The 16041-nt window shown below is 43.6% G+C and overlaps 1 protein-coding gene across 1 annotated transcript; it reads right to left on the bottom strand.

The window, feature by feature from the left end:
• Nucleotides 1-108: 108 nt before the first annotated feature.
• On the bottom strand, nt 109-14918 carry xylt2 (xylosyltransferase II). Its single transcript, XM_038696874.1, has 11 exons — nt 14752-14918; nt 9720-10266; nt 8264-8439; nt 5880-6082; nt 5372-5452; nt 4753-4969; nt 4229-4405; nt 3862-4118; nt 3541-3736; nt 2882-3215; nt 109-2701 (listed from the first exon to the last, which is right to left on the bottom strand). The coding sequence occupies exons 1-11, from the start codon at nt 14881-14883 to the stop codon at nt 2379-2381; spliced, it is 2643 nt and encodes an 880-aa protein (XP_038552802.1). The 5' UTR covers nt 14884-14918; the 3' UTR covers nt 109-2378.
• Between the last annotated feature and the right edge of the window lie 1123 nt (nt 14919-16041).

Genomic DNA, 16041 nt, shown 5'->3' with positions numbered 1-16041 from the left:
AACCCTACTGAAAACAAGGGTTTAACTTGGTCCACCTGAAATATAAAAACAGGCTTCACCATCCTCATAGATTCAGCTGAAGATGAGAAAGAAAAACGAGACAAAAACTTAAATTGACACGTTTTTTTTTTATTGAGTCAGGATCTTATGAGCTTTCGCATACAGTGGCAGGCAAGTCCTCAGATCAGATCCACAGAGACCAAGATGACTCACCAACAGGACTGCAGTATGGACGGAGACCTTAATCTCAACCCCCACACCCTCCAAAAAAACAGGTCTGCTTCAAACAACAGTGAATGGATGGGACTGTCAAAATACAACACAAGTAGACAGCTGGCATGAATACTTTAACAGAGCACTGGATATGACATACACGTTTTCTCTCAAACAGTTTAGAAAAATAACATCTGTTGCACCGATTACTCTGCTTTGCTTCACTGAAGCAACTGTGCTGTGCAAGGTAAACAAGGTCACTTGAACACTCATATAGTGGCCAACTATTAGGCTATTTAAGAAAATAAGAAGGTCACATAAAACTAGGTAAAAAATTAAAACTAAGACAAAGTCAGGGAGCTTCACTATCCTTCTGAAAAGGCATTCATTGCACATCTCTGGAAGCTACTATCCCGTGGTAAACAACTCCTCTTTTCAACTAAGTAAAGGCAGCTTAAACTCTCCTGATCCCGCTAAAATAAAAACACAGTGTAACGTTACTGTTTACCAGTTTTGGTTGGTGGACTTTGAAATTAAATGTGACCAACCAATCTGTGAGGCAACCAGAGCACACAATACTGCATATTAACTGATACACAGGAGGTATGACATGCTATAGCCTTTGTCTAACCATATAGCCAATGTGCATTTAAAAGAAAAGTTCGTCATTCTAGGGAATAGGCAACCCTTATTCTCTGTCTTGTCAAGAGTTAGAAAGAAGATTGATACCACTTTAAAGATTGTATGGGCAGCCTCACTTCATTAGAACCTGAATGTATAGTACCTCCAAATAAAAACATGGTCCCGCCCAAGAAGTAGCCAACTATCTGTAAAACAGCGGCTTAAGCTTCGTATTTAACATGCAAACATGAGAGTAGTATCAATCGTCTCATTTAACTCTCTCTCGCAAAGAAAGCAAATAAACGTTTCACAAAACTATTCATTTAAAGTTTTTTCTTCCCTATGCTAAATTTGGCTTTCTAGAGCCAAAAATTAATTTTTCAGCTTGACGGTTCATTCTTAACCTTGGAAACAGCCAACAAAACAATCTCAACTTAAAGGCCCACTGAAACTTTTTCTGAGGGTTTCCACTATATGAATGGTCTTCATCGGCAGGTCCTCAGTTGTCTGTAGCTGGATGTTTTGAGTTGAGATTGTTTTGTCTTCTATTTCAGAGGAATTTTGAATGCCTTGATGCTGCAGCTGTCTAGGCACTTCCTTTGACCAGAAAAACAACTCAAGAGTGGCTTTTTTTTGCGGTTGCAACAATGGACATCAAAGACAAGTTTACAACCAGTTCAGGGAATCAACAGACAAAACGAATACATTTTAAAAAAAGAAAATCACATGATTTACCACAGTAAACACAACTAAAAATGAAACAAGACTCTAAACATAAGAACCCTCACTCTTGTTTCCTTATTTTGTTCCTAATACAGGTTATAGTATTTAGTGATGTGTCTGTGCAGGGGAGTGACGGTGCAATTAGTTGCCTTAGAGTCTCTTGTAAAATGAAAAGACAAGTGATGTGACCTCATCACAACTTTTTAACTTTTCCACACTATAACCAAGTGACCTCTGTGTAACATTACAGTCTTACAGTAAAGTGCACTTCATCTGTCTGTTCCATTATGCATACATAACAATGCTTCAAAACAAGCATGATAATATGATTCAGAGGTTCCACTCTCCCTTGAAATGAAGATTGAACACAGTTTTGACAACTGCTTCCCGATTCTTTCAAAAGCAGAGGAAAGCTGAAAACTGTGCCCCCAGTCAGTTTTCAAACATGCACAGAGGGCTCTTTTTAAAGTCTGACCCAGACAAACCCAGACCGAAAGCCAGCAAAATAACACAATACAAGTGGCGTCGGTGTAACCATTCAGAAAACAATGACACACAAGTCTTTTCGCTTCCAACCTTCTATGTGCAAAATTTCCAGCAGTCATCTCCTCCTCTTTTAAGTCTGTATTACCACTTATAACAGAGAATGTCTTGACTCCTCCTAGTAGATGTCTTGTTGTTTATGTGCCCTTGAGCTCTGAGTCAACCTCAGACGACATTTGGATTCACACAGGTTCTCTTGGAGCTCTCCAGTGCGGGCCAAGCTTCCCTTCACTCTTCCTGTGTATGTGCTGAAGTCTACAGTCTCTCCTCTCTTTGGGCTACCTGATCCGCCCATCGCTTTTGACTGGGGCCAATTCAGACTTGGGGTCTGGGGACAGAGAGCTCCAGGAGGTCTTGGAGCAAGGTCCCATGGCTGGGCAAGAGGAAGTCTGTGTGGCGCACATGTCGCCTGTAACCCAGAAGGTCCCTATGCTGCTGTCCACCCACTCATCAAGGGGTTGACCCACCAGCTGGGCTTTACGCTGGGCCTCCTGCATGGCAGGCTCCTGGGGAGGCAGCTTCAGCACAGAGTTCAGCTGCTGGAAGTTCTGCTCCAGGTAAAGATTACCTGGAGGACCTGCATGGAGCCAGCCGTCCTCTTCTGGAGTGGATATTCAGATTTGCAGCCAAAGAGAAATTGAAAGGGGAAATTAGTTTTTACAAGACCCAGCAAAACTTTCCAGATGCTTTATCACATGATACATTTTAAACCTTCAATTTGTCCGGTGATATCCTTGAAACAGACCAAACAAAAACCAAATGCTCTGAATCCACGTCTCACCTTTGCGTAGTGGCTCTTTATCTTTGAAGGTCAAGGGTATGACAAGGAAGCGAACTTCCGCCACGCGCTCCCACTGTTTTAACACCCGTACCGTCCAGGTACCGGGCCGCAGGGGACGCTGCAGCGGGGGTTTGTACTGGGTGTACTCTGCATCTACGTCCACGGTAATGTCATAAGATGCAGCCACCACCAGAGCTGGGTCGATCCATACAACAGTGGCTGTGAGGTTGGGACCACGTGCCCACTTCTGGACGGCCAGCGGTTCATTCAAAGGGCCGATCACCCCACCAAAGTTACGAAAGATTCTTTCTTTTGGATCCCACTCTGTGCCGATCTGCCAGGGAGAGAGACAAAAGGAATCACAGTCTGTAGAGTCCTGATCCCATAATGGTTATAATATGAATACAGCAAAACAACGTCATTTAACGCTCATAGTCTATTTGAGGACAAGGTGAGAGAATGTGTTTGCACTTTCTGCACTAGCCTTCCTCTCAATATTAACATATTCTTTAAACCAATTAAACTTTAATTAAAGTTTAGTTTTGGTCTGATAAAACCACCCATATCAGGAAAAAAATCTTCCTATACTGCAGTTTTCTTAAGGTACCTTGATATTAAAAGTTTGCATAGGACAGAAACTTGAATGTAAGTACACTTACTTCAAGATTCTTGAGCCTTTCAAACTCTTTAAAGTTTGACTCGAGGACAAGCGTGGCTTGGGGAACTGCCCACATCTCCAGGGTCTCCCTGACGTTTGAACCCACAGCCAGGACCTCCTGCCGCACCAGGTATCCTTGGAAACGGTCGTCATAAAAGTACAAGTGTACAGATACAGGGTAGCCTACTGGTTCAAACCTGCAGTGAGTGGAAAAGACAAATCACACATAAGAGATGAAAATAAGTTCTATTCAGCAAAGGAATACACTTATTATATCATTCACAGATGCAAGAAAAAAGAAAACTAAACAGTGTCTTTGGACCTGCAAGCCTCCATGTTGCTCTGAGTAGTCACCAGATTCTTGAGGCCCAGGCGAAAGAAAGAGGCGTAAGCAGTAAGAGCAACGTCACTGAGTGAGCCCACGCCATCAGACTGCTCAAACAGATTCTCCCAGTACGCCTTGATGGCAACAGTGCCCGGAGCGTACTGGCCATACAGGTGTGTGTCCAGGATATCTATGGCCTCCTGGTTGACTGATGACTCAAACTTGCGGGCAAAGAACGTTGGACGGGTCAATTGCTGTAGATCAGAAAAAGCAAAACACAATAGAAGCCTTTAAAGACGCTGAACTAAACTGGGAAAACTACATGCCACTGCTGTCCTGCAGCTGGCTCCCATTTCCCGCTCACCTGGATCCGAATGAGGTCTTGTGGTTTGAAATCATTGGGAGAGCAGCCACACCAGTCGACAATGTGCTTGTACTGGCATTTACAGCCCAGCTTACGGTTCCAGTTAGTGACACGCAGGTTGTTGTCCACCAAAGTGTTGCACATGTGACTGTTCCCGAGCACTGTGTGGAAGAAGGACTGGGAAGAGAGGGAATAAATACATATGTCTCATGCTGTGCAATACAACCGACAAAGTGTGTAAACAGCTTCTAACCACCGACTCTAAATTACAGAAGGGTATGCCTCTATAGCACCAAACAACAGGAGATAAACCACTGCACCACACAGTCAGATAAACTCTAGTGAACCCTACTGTCATCTGGCACCTCTGCTGCACGCTGCGCCTTAAAGCCTAAAGTATTACATTATCTCCGCTGCTTGGCTCTTCTGACTTGGCAGGGGAGGAACGAGCATGAGACAGAGTTCTACGTCAAACTGTCTGTCTCAACCGCGGGAGATAAACACACCACCCGAGGCTTACTTACCTCAGCAGGGAGCAGGGCGTAGGAATAGAACTGCTTCAGCCCCGACACCAGGTCATCCTGGGAGTTGATGACGTACTCCACAAAGCGGCGGGTGAGCGCAAACCAATCAGAGCCGCCAGAGACCTCCAGGCCTTCCGGGATGCTGCGTTCGCCGAGGCGCCACATGTGGTTGTCGCACTCATGGAAGAGACGGTCAAGGCCCTGCTTCTTAATAAACCTTCAACGTGGAAGACAGTTTAAATTGATGTGTGGCGGAGACATTGTAGTGCTATCTGCAGCCTTCATCAAAGTAAATGATCAAACAAACTGTCTGAGCTGCCAGACTGAGTTTAATAGTAGAAGAATCATTTTAATCATATTGCCTTTTGCCTCTCGCGTGTGATTTCAGTAGCATGGAATATTTTATTAATTGATCCCATTTGCTGCAGCAATCTTTCTACAGGATCCATAGAGTGAGTCTATGTCCATACATCATCTACTGGTACCACTGAGCAACATTCCTGTCAAAAAAATCTCAAACTATCCCTTTCATTTACTGGAGGAAAAACACTTTTGGATTAAATGTTGCCAAACAAATGCGTGTTTTATCTAGTCTGTGACTTGCAGCTGGCATACTCACCGGGCATTTTCTCTCCCGTGGGACTTGAGGAAGTTCTTGTCTCTTTGTTGTGACAGGAACGCCACCAGTTCATCATTGGTCCTGCAGGAGGGTGTTCAGGTGAGAATTAAAAGGAAGATGAGGCAAGAAAGACAAAATAATTTTTAGAGGATTCCTTTGGAAATAAAATGCTGGCTTGAGTATGTCGATGGCTGTAAAATCAGCTGCTCTGGACAGGTTTTGGCTGGCGCAGGCTTGTCGGTGTGCATCCAACCACTTCAAGCTTATTACCCGATTGGGGTCGTTCAGGAGAACTAACAGCTGCTTCGATAGGTGATCAAAGCAGCCTCAGAAATGCTGCAAGAAAAAGTATTTACTACCAGCTCTGTGATATAACAACCAAAACAATTTATAACAGTAAAAGTTAGTGAAGGTCAGCCAAAGGAATCAAATCTCCATGCAGTACTGAAAGATTAAGCCACCAGAATGTACAAAGTAACGTAATAACAGTGTTCCTCTGCTGACCAACCTGGTGGGGAAATCTGTAGCACTGAGGTTGATGAAAAAATCCCATTTCCAGTCCAGCATGGAGAGCAGGTCCTGCATGCTGTGTAGATAGGCCTTCAGCAGGCTGGCACCACCCCAGATGGTGACCATTCGCCAGGGTGTGGCTCGTATGTTTGGGTACTGCTGGGCTATCTGCAGGACCTCCCGATGCATGTAGCTGGACCGCTGGAGAATTTCAGAGCAGGACGTCAAACGGTTAATCAAGTGAGAACTGTGGTCCTACATCACAAACGCGATCTAGTTCCCACAGATCTGCAGCTGCCACTGTGCCAAGAAAACCACACAAAGCTGGCTCATGATGAGGGAAGAGAATCTGATCTAAGCCGAACAACAGCCGCACGGTGCTTTGTATTGTGGGTCAGCGTGATGATAGAAAGAAAATTAAAAATGAGCCCCCCCCCCCCCCCCGTAACCGATCACCTTCTCAAAGTGGCAATAGGAGACAGCAACACAGAACTAAGATGAACTGAGCTTAAAGGATGCTCTGTAAAAAAAAATTTATAACAAAATCAAGCAGGGATTAAACTTCGGATGAGATAGAAGAAGAGCCAAGCAGCTGTCAGGCTTTCTAAAGAGACATTATAAGTGGTGAGAGATACAGCTACAAGTGAGCATGTGTGACCATTTGTCTGAAGCCAAAATCTGTTGGTTCAAAAGACCTTTGATTTAATATCCCCTTGAAGCTAAATTAGATTAATTACAAACTAATTAACAACCAGCGTGTTTCCAAAATAAACACAGCTAATAAAAGCTTCTCAAGCGATAAATGGGCAGTTTAAGAGGAAAAGACACTTTAAATTAATTGTTGAGGAACACAAAGTCCAATTGTGTTTAGTGAAGCACAAACTGTGTGCTACTGACTCTGTCCTGTATTATATAAAGAGCGGGCATTTAGTACACGAACCGGGCCAAATTATTTCTTCTATAAAGCCTTAAATTTAGCCAACACGCCTTAAGACTTTGCAAGAATGTGTGGGTATCCTGGTTAGGGCTGGCACGACTCATCAACACAATCAATTTTGAATGACTTTAGTCGGCACATCGCACTGAAGTAGAGCGCAGAACAAGCTGCAGCTAAAAAAAAACTAAAGTTTGGGAGTATTTTAGACAGAGATCCAACAACATGATGCTGTATAAGCTCTGCAAACTAGGAAATGAATGATATATATCACAGCAGCAGACGGCAGTGCAAATCCTGTTAACTTTTTCTTCCTATGTACAGTATATTAGGATTATCAGCATGAGGAGCATGTTTTTGTTGGTAGTCGTCCATTAAAATAGATTTTCTAAATGTTTCTTCATCAAAATTAAGACTCATTTTAAAATACAATACTATTGTCATTATTCTAATGTGTTTTATGTGTCTCTTTATCAGGATGATGATAGAAAAAATATTAATGGGACAAGTTTTTGATTGTCATATTAAGTGATCACTTGAATTATCTCCGTGAAATCAATAAAATTATTTTTTAGATGAACTGACCAATTTAAAAAATAGAGACTTGTCAATCAAAAAATAATGATTAGATGCAGCCCTAATCCTGGTCGTGTCCATAAAGGAGACAACAGCAGAGGAAAAGGCAACAGGATGACAGCCCTAAACTCACAGTCTGTACCTGTAGATGTAGGGACACAGAGAGGTTTGGGAGGTGGAGCACAGAGGAGCTGGTAGACTGATTCCAGTACAAACCGACCTGGTTTACAGCCTTGTCTCTCAAATAGGCTTTTGCCTCAGAGATAGATGAGGGTGAGTGTCTAAGATGGTGGCTGTGGTGTGACTGTCCCACTGACTCCGTATTAATCACTGCCTCCACTGAGCCTCTCCACCGTCCCTTGGCAGCAGAACAGAGCAACTCCCTAGGACTCAACAACCTTTCCGGCTGCACAGGTGCACTGACGACAGGCACCCGTTTCTCTGCTGTCTGCACTAAACACACCTGAGGTCTTGGCCTCCGTATCACCAGGCAGCCATACATTTCTCTTTTTTCTTCCGGCTGCACGAGAGCAGACGTTTGCTCAACTAAATCCAGCCCCTAAGAATAACCACACTTTACTCTATCCAGACTAATCCCCTTTACCACACTGTGAGACCCGTGGGATGAGTTTAACCTTCATAATGCAAGAAGACCTAACCGGTAAAAGCATTTGTGAGCTCAGTGCATCCAGCACCAAGCAGGGTGCACAATACACTTCAGCATAAGCATAAATAAACAATACTGTTGACTGTTCCACAACAAAGAATGAAATGTCTCTTATTTGGAGGTTTCTATCGTGATCCATGCAGAATTACGTTTGTCTGTGAAAAACTGTGATGCCAAGGCACTGTGACCATCTTTTAGGACTTACCTTGTCCACATGGATGTAGTAGTAGTGGTCGCGGTGGTATATGGCTTTGATGAGGCGCTTGAGCTGCCGTACAGCACGGCCGTGGACCATCAGAACGAACACCACTCTGACAGGGTTCTCCACTTCAGACAGGTTGTTGTCCAGGTCCTCAATGGCTTGGCCTTGATTTGATACACCTGGGCAAAGAGGGCAGAGGCATAAAGCACTGACTCAGTAGGGTCTGGAGAGTTTCAAAGAATAATATCTTGTAGGCTGGGTGTTGATGAAGACACACGCTGCAAACAGTGTTCACTGAAACACACAGACAAACCAGAGTGTCTTCTCCAGTGCAACCCCTAAACTATCCTACTGGTGTGTACTACAGCTATGCACAAGTTCGGTGTGTATAAAATCAAGAGATACATGTGATTTGTGACGTCTATCCCCTACACCGCATCATAACAGCAAACGTGCGTCTGATTCTCACATCGCACGAATTCTTTAAATATGCACTTGTTACGTCATTTAAACAAACTATGTAACCGTTTCAGCTGTGCGCTCGAGATCAGACAGGAGATGTAACCACTCATTTAAAAGATGAGTACTTACTATCTTCCTATGTTTTAAACAGAAGACACACGTTTTATATTTAGAAACAGATGTTTCTTTGCTGGAAATGACACATTACAGCCAGCAGCTGGTAGGTTGTTATTAGTGACGGTCATTTACCTTGATAAGGCTACTCCAGCTCACTGGCGATCTCCCTCCAGCCAGCTGCCACCTTGTTTAGGTTTTTGTACACAAATGAGGAGGATTGGTAAAGACAACTCCTCATTTCAACTTCATGAATAAACCAATCCACGTCCATGCAGCGCTTTCAATGCAAGCGGAATAAATACAAACATGGTGTCTGACAAACGTTCAGCTAAAAACGGCGTGCAGCACCAGTCAAGACATTCCAATACAAAACAATTGAACCGATTTTGTCACATTCTCTAAGACACACAAACACAGTGTTGGCAACATCCACTACATTATTGTGGAAATTTTACTTGTATTGATCCCAGTGGGTAAAAAGTTATTGTACTAGAACAAATCCTACTGACTTTATAAAATGCATATTCTCAAGTGTGTACGATCTCTCTGTGAGACAGACTTTGGTTAACTGTAAACCCCAATATCTCCATATAAACACTGTCATGACAGGTTTACATGAAGAGACAGTATGATTATATTAAATTATCCCCCAGTCCAAGTTGGGTTTTTTAAAAATGAAGGGGCTATTTTATTGATGTATGAACACATTGAGAGCATGTGTTGAACCACACCACAAATTTAAATGAAAATGTTTGAAATGAAAATCTATAAATGAGTAAAACTGAGACTAATAAATGATCAAAATCTCAGTGTGTAGATTCTCTGCACCTTTATTTCATTTATCATCACGCTATCTGGGCACATGTTAAAGGGTTCTCACCAAGCTGGGGGCAATACTGAGGAAGTGCGTCTGGCATGAGCTCCCCGGCCTGATGCTGACACACGATGTTGGCGATCTCCTGTCGACACTGCTGCGACCCGGCGCGATGAAGGGCGGACAGCGCGTCCTTGCCTATGATATCACATTTAGGCACAAAGTCACTGCTTGGGGCTTGGTGCGCCCCATCCACACTGCCCGGCTCCCCCTGTATGACAGCAGCAACAGGTAACTTGGCTGCCCCGTCTGGGGCACCCCGGGTCTCGCTGAAGTTACGGCTGCTGGACAGATCATGGAGGACAACAACATCCGATCCAGCTCCAGCCACACCCTGCTGCTGGGGAGACTTCAGCCTGATGCTGGGCTTTTCTCCTTTGCGGCTCATCCCTCTCCTCAGCGCACTGGCGGCGGTGCCCCCCGTCCTCTCCAACTTGCCACTCCATCTGCCCTTGTTCCTCCCAGACAAAGAATTGTGCTTCTCCCAATGTGTAGCATCTCTCTTGGGATCCTGGCTGTTGTGGTCAGGCAGCTTAGACCGACGTGTTTTTCTCTGAGGAGAGCAAAAGAAAGCAGGTCAGAGAGGGAAGGACATTGAATGAAAACACATTTCAAATCCAGTTTTTACTAGTCATTCTGCTGGAACGTCTCAGACGCCTCCTCTCAACAGACACACTACTGGGAGGAGGTGTTGATTCACAATCCAAGACCGACATAAGAGGAATGAAGACCGCCACTAAGACAACAGCTGAAAGAGCCCCAGAGGGACGGATGTGTTTACTTGGTTTAGATGTTTTATTTTTTCAGTTCTCTGATCCGGGTTATTTTTAGCTGAGCGTCTGCCTTTTTGTGGAGCTAATCTGTAAAAAGCAGTTCTGGATAGCCACACACACACACACACACACACACACACACACACACACACACACTGTGACAAACCTCTGTCAGCACCCACTGGCAAAAAATACCTCTAAATGTTCACACACACCTCAACACACAGCGAAACTGAGCATGAAACCTCATGGAGCTACTGCATTACAATATTTACACAACTGCAGACAGCGACTGTGTTTGTTTTTGGATAACACAAACACAGATATATTACACATTAGCAAAAGCTTTGTATTATTATTATTATTATTTGTCCTTAAGCCTAGTTCACACTACACGATTTTTAGCCCTATTTGCCGGTCAGCGAGCATGGCTCCCCGACACATCGCAGACGCCAGCCAGATATCTAGCATGCCAAATATCATGAGGAGTCGGCCGACTCGACATCCACATCCAGCCAAAGAGAGCAGGCAGCTACCTTTTCTCTGCAAAACCCTTTTTACTCCCCTCCAGCTCTCTCTGTAGCTCAGACAATCCCTGCTACCTGCATGTGCTGATCCATTCTTTCACTAATTTTCTTTGTCTTTATAATTGCTATCTTTATAATAACAAACAGCTGTTTTGTCTGTAGGTTCGCATAATTTCCGTTTCACATTTCACGTGTGTTTTCTTGACAAAACGTGGTTTGGGAACCAGTGTTGGGTGACAGGGTCGTTGTCAGCTCGCGTAGTGTGTGACCCCCTGTAATCGATCAGTCACGTAGTGTGAACGGCACAACGACATCAAGACTCCGGTCACAAAACGGCAGGTTGTGTAGTGTGAACGGCACGGCCATCGACCAACGCTGAAAGTCGTGTAGTCTGCACAAGCCTTAAGGGAAGAATAAACTCCAAGAAATGTGCTGCTGAGTTGGCCTAACATAAATGTTTATGTTTCCCAACATTTCATCAGCCTAAATATTGTTTACTCATCTAAAATGTAGGTGAAAGTTTTAGTTCAGTGTCAGTGTTTCTGTTTTTGTAGTGAGGTACTGTAATAATGTGAGGATACAGCACAACCATCACTAATCTGGGTTTCTTCTTCCTACAGTATAATCATTTTACTGCATGAGTATAGAGAGAATGTGTCTCACTGGAGCACAAAATCACACCTCCAAAAATGAATAAGGACTTTTTAAATCAGGCAAACAGCATCACAGCTTTGGCATCGTAGATTACTGGATCACAAAAAAAAGCCGTTCAAAATGTGCACATGGAGAAGAGGAAGGAGGACAGCGAGTGGGCTGAGAGCGCTCTGCCTCTGTCAGACGATGTGGCAGAACGCGGGCTTACTCGCCACACGCTGCTGGCATGCCGACAGGCCCAGAGACGGGTTAGGGAACAAAAGAGGGACCGGAGCTGCGTCGTGGGACGAGGAGCCAGATAATACACTGCCAATAAACCAGCTGCCAACCAACACAGCACAGTCAGCTACTGATCGCCAACTGCACTCTCAAACCCATTACAGTAAGAGGCATTGTGGAGCCTAGTTACATACCAGCCATTGGAGTCCAAGCCTCTTTCAGTGAGTTTACATGCACTTGAATAACCTGATTATGGTCAGCTCTCTGCAGAAACCTGACGTCCTGAACGTCACCTAAACACGAACCCTGGGTTCGTTTGATGTGGATAAAGGATTAAGAGACTGCCGTTTCACACAGCTAGATTTCTGCTAAATAAACTCAAGTGGCCTTTTGGATTTCGTGATCTGATTTCTCAGAACAACAACATTTTTATGTGCATGTAAATGCAGTCGGAAAAGGTCAGTTTAACAGTCAACACCTTTTCTATTCTGATTTTGGTCTCAGCTTTGACTCAGACGCAAACTGAAGCATCAAAATAACAGTTCATATTTTAGGAATTAATTATGATAAAAATATTTGTGTTAAACATCGACATCCTGCAAAATATTAGAACATTTCACATTTCCTCCAACAGCGGTGGTAGCCTACATTTTCTTTCTATGGTGAAGTCTATGCCTTTTGTCGGTCAGCGTTGATAAAGACTTTCTTTGCGAGAGTAAATGTTCTTACACACAAGACACAAGCATGCAGCAGGGGCTAACGATTCAATTTTCCTTATCACTCATTTTCACAGCTTTTAATTAACACCATCATGTATTGATTCAAAGGCAGGCTAGGCAGCATCTTTACTTTCCAATTAAAGTCGAGTGAAACCATATCAGCGTCGCCATCTGCTGAAGCGGGAAGTAGCAACAAGCACTCAGCTTTGCAGGAGAGAGCGGGCAAGCAGAGGGTGACACAAGGATGACTGAGTCTTCTTCTTCCGTCCTCAATATATTACCCCCCCTTTTTTCTGTACCAGGGCTTTAAATAATGCATGTGGCTGTGTTCACACATGCACAGCAAGCCACTGATCAGAGCAGATGCAGAAATTAACGCGGAGACCACAGAGCATGGAGGAATCCAGCGCCTCTCGCTCATGTTGGCAATATCAGACGAGCCTCCCTGACCGAACACGCACAGTTGAGAGGTGAAGCGATGATTAAAAAGCATCCCTAAGCCTGAAATGTGATTCTGCAAAGACGTGCTGACATTTGCATAGACGTCTGCCAACATAGTTGCATATCAGGCTGACATATGCAGTGAGCAGCAGTGTCATGTTTTTGAAACCAGAGTTCACAAGAAATGAATGAGACCTGTTTTCAACCTTAAATTATTCATGAAAAGCTGAATTGGATTATTAACAAAATGAAGCAATCTGGACAGCAAATACTCGCCGTGTTGAGATTGGTGTGAACTTTCTGCTGATTTACAATCCTTGGTGAGCTACAGTTCACCAAAAACCCATAGAGACATTCCTCTATATCTTTGCTGAAGCATGTTTAAGCCTGAGTGCACCTGAAGCGTATAATAGAACAGGTGATAGAAGTCAAAAGAAACGTTACTTCTGCAATATGAATGACATGTCACATTGCCCTTATTTTCCACATTTAAAGGTGTTCAAAGGGACACAGATTACTTCATCTAGGCTGACATCACTCATATTAAATGTAAAGTAAGTACAGCGCCAGGAACCAGCTTTGTGTTTATCTTACAGTAAAGTGAATTAATCCACATCATTGTCTGGGTCACAGACAACCATCATAACCCTTCTTTTCCCTTATCTGATAAACCTGAAGCCACTGCATTACATCTGCTGCTTGTCTCACCCTCCAAGACACAAGATCTCAAATCCATACATGTTAGGAGGAACAGTATCCACAGCCCACGCTTATCACGATACAGGGACAGCAGAGCTCCCAACTCAGGTTTTAGCCTGCATTCCTCTGCATCTCTATCAGAAGGCACAGTCCTCCGGTCACATCTGTTAACAACTCCCCTTACCCTTATTTAGAGGAGGAGCAGGCACTGCCTCAAGGTAATGTATGAGGGAGACACAGAGAGAAGCTACCCACGGTGGACTTGGTTCATGTTAAAATAAATTTGCTTCAGTGGTGTGTGTGCAGTGGAGGCAACTCTCTACTCAACTTCAGCCTTTATCCCTGGGACATGCTCCCTCTCTGGCTGTTTTGGTATGATTCAAAGCCCAGTGAAGGTCACGGAGACAAGAGCAACCCCCACAGAGAAAGGCCTCTGGTAGATATAAACAAGCATAAGACAAAAAAGAAATAAAAGTACAACAGATGCAGAATGTCCTGTGACTGCATGACGCACGGCAGCTCATACTGATGAACTGTTAACGATCAATGAATCATAACTGAGTCCTGTCGTATGTGACCAAAAAGTTGCATCACTTCATAGACATCGTCTTACTCTTAGAGGAGTAACTTTAGCACGGGGTTTGTCTATCCTCCCATCACCTTTTCTCAACACCCAAGTGACTATAAATTAAATGTAATGGTGATTATCACCGGTGTGCAGCCCCCTGCTGCCTCTTAAACAAGTTAACTAACTTACCACACAACGAGTCACTTACTGCCAGTACCAGTAATGTAGCCCAGCGTACTGTACTGGTCTCGTGTCGTGGTCAGGGACAGACAGACTGGGCTGGTCCGGTTGTATTGAAATGTTTCGGAGCTGCTAACTTAGCTAACACCAGCTAGCTCTACTGTATCATAACACACAGTGAGCTACGCGCTAATGTTAGCTCTGTAATTAAACCGAATCACTGCCGCGCCACAAATAACCGGAGAGACCGTAGCTCACCTCTGCCTCGCCCTCTTCCAGACTTCTCAGACTCCATACCACAAGCCCTTGGATCAGGAGGATAGTTAACGCGGCGGCAATCGCTAGTTTATATCGTCGGAGGAGCTTCTGCACTCGAGCGCTGGCCACCATTTTTCCGACTCTGGTCGACGGGGAGCGCGCGTGCATTCGCATTCTGAACTGCGCGCGCACGCCGTGTCGCTTGAGCCATCCTCAAGTTGCTGCAAAGTTTCGTCCCCCAAAACTTATAAATCTGTGTCGATTTAGCTATTTCTTACACGGTGTGTTTTAGTGTAAAACATTGTTAAGAGCAAAAGTTCGCTGGGTGTGAGGAAGGCCCTTCAGAGGGTCACCTGACAAAATAATGTAGGCTCATAGGTGTCATTTACACCGGGGACGCTGGGGACATGTCCCCACCACATTTTGAAACGGTTGATTTTGTCCCCCATCACTTTTTGAAAGCATTTCTTAAAAATGTTCTGAAAAATTGCTTGCACCAAGAAATGTTAACTAACAAATGAAAAGGTTTTGAAAAAGGTTTATTTGCACAACAAGAAAACATGCAGGGCAATTTAATAGCCTATAGAAGAAACAAACGTAAAATGTTAAAAAAGTAACTTAAGCTAAAAGAAATCAAGCTGCTGATTGCTACATTATATTCTGTAATATTTTTATATTTATGAATTGTCACATGCCAGTTGAATTTCTCTTTATATAAATAAAGACATTTCCACCATGAATTGGAGCAGAAAATATCTCCAGAATGCAGGAAATTAATTGTTTAATGCTCAAAATCTTCTGGGGGAGGACTCCCAGACCCTCCACTTATATATATATTCAGCATTTCATATTCATATTTCTTCAAAATAGTGTTAAAAATCTTCTCATCTTTTTTTTGACCATTGTCAAATCTGGTGACACACTTGTATAATCACGCCCCTATTCTGAGCCTTTATGTCCCCACCACTTTTCAACACAAAGTGACACCCTTGATAGGCCTATTCTTTTGCTTTTTTGTTGTGAAACACTGGAAGCGTTCATTCAAATGAAATGATCCAGGAAGGAAACACAGGTCCACACTAATCACTAAGGCCTTGGTGATGAGGAGCCATGTTTTAAGGGATTACAAGCAAACACGCTTAAATCACTGAAGTGAGAAATACAAGTCAAATTACAGGATTTATTGACAATTTCTGGTCCTGAACTTGTCCTCTGCCAACGACCTTCAACATCTTAATCACTATAAAGTACTACTGACTTATTACTACACATTTACATCAGATAATGATA

The sequence above is a fragment of the Micropterus salmoides genome, unplaced genomic scaffold (assembly GCF_014851395.1).
Source record: "Micropterus salmoides isolate LMB-PRFRI ecotype aquatic unplaced genomic scaffold, ASM1485139v1 Ms_hic_scaffold_10, whole genome shotgun sequence".
In the NCBI taxonomy this organism is placed as follows: Eukaryota; Metazoa; Chordata; class Actinopteri; order Centrarchiformes; family Centrarchidae; genus Micropterus; species Micropterus salmoides.
This window is presented reverse-complemented; position numbering and strand designations above follow the sequence as displayed.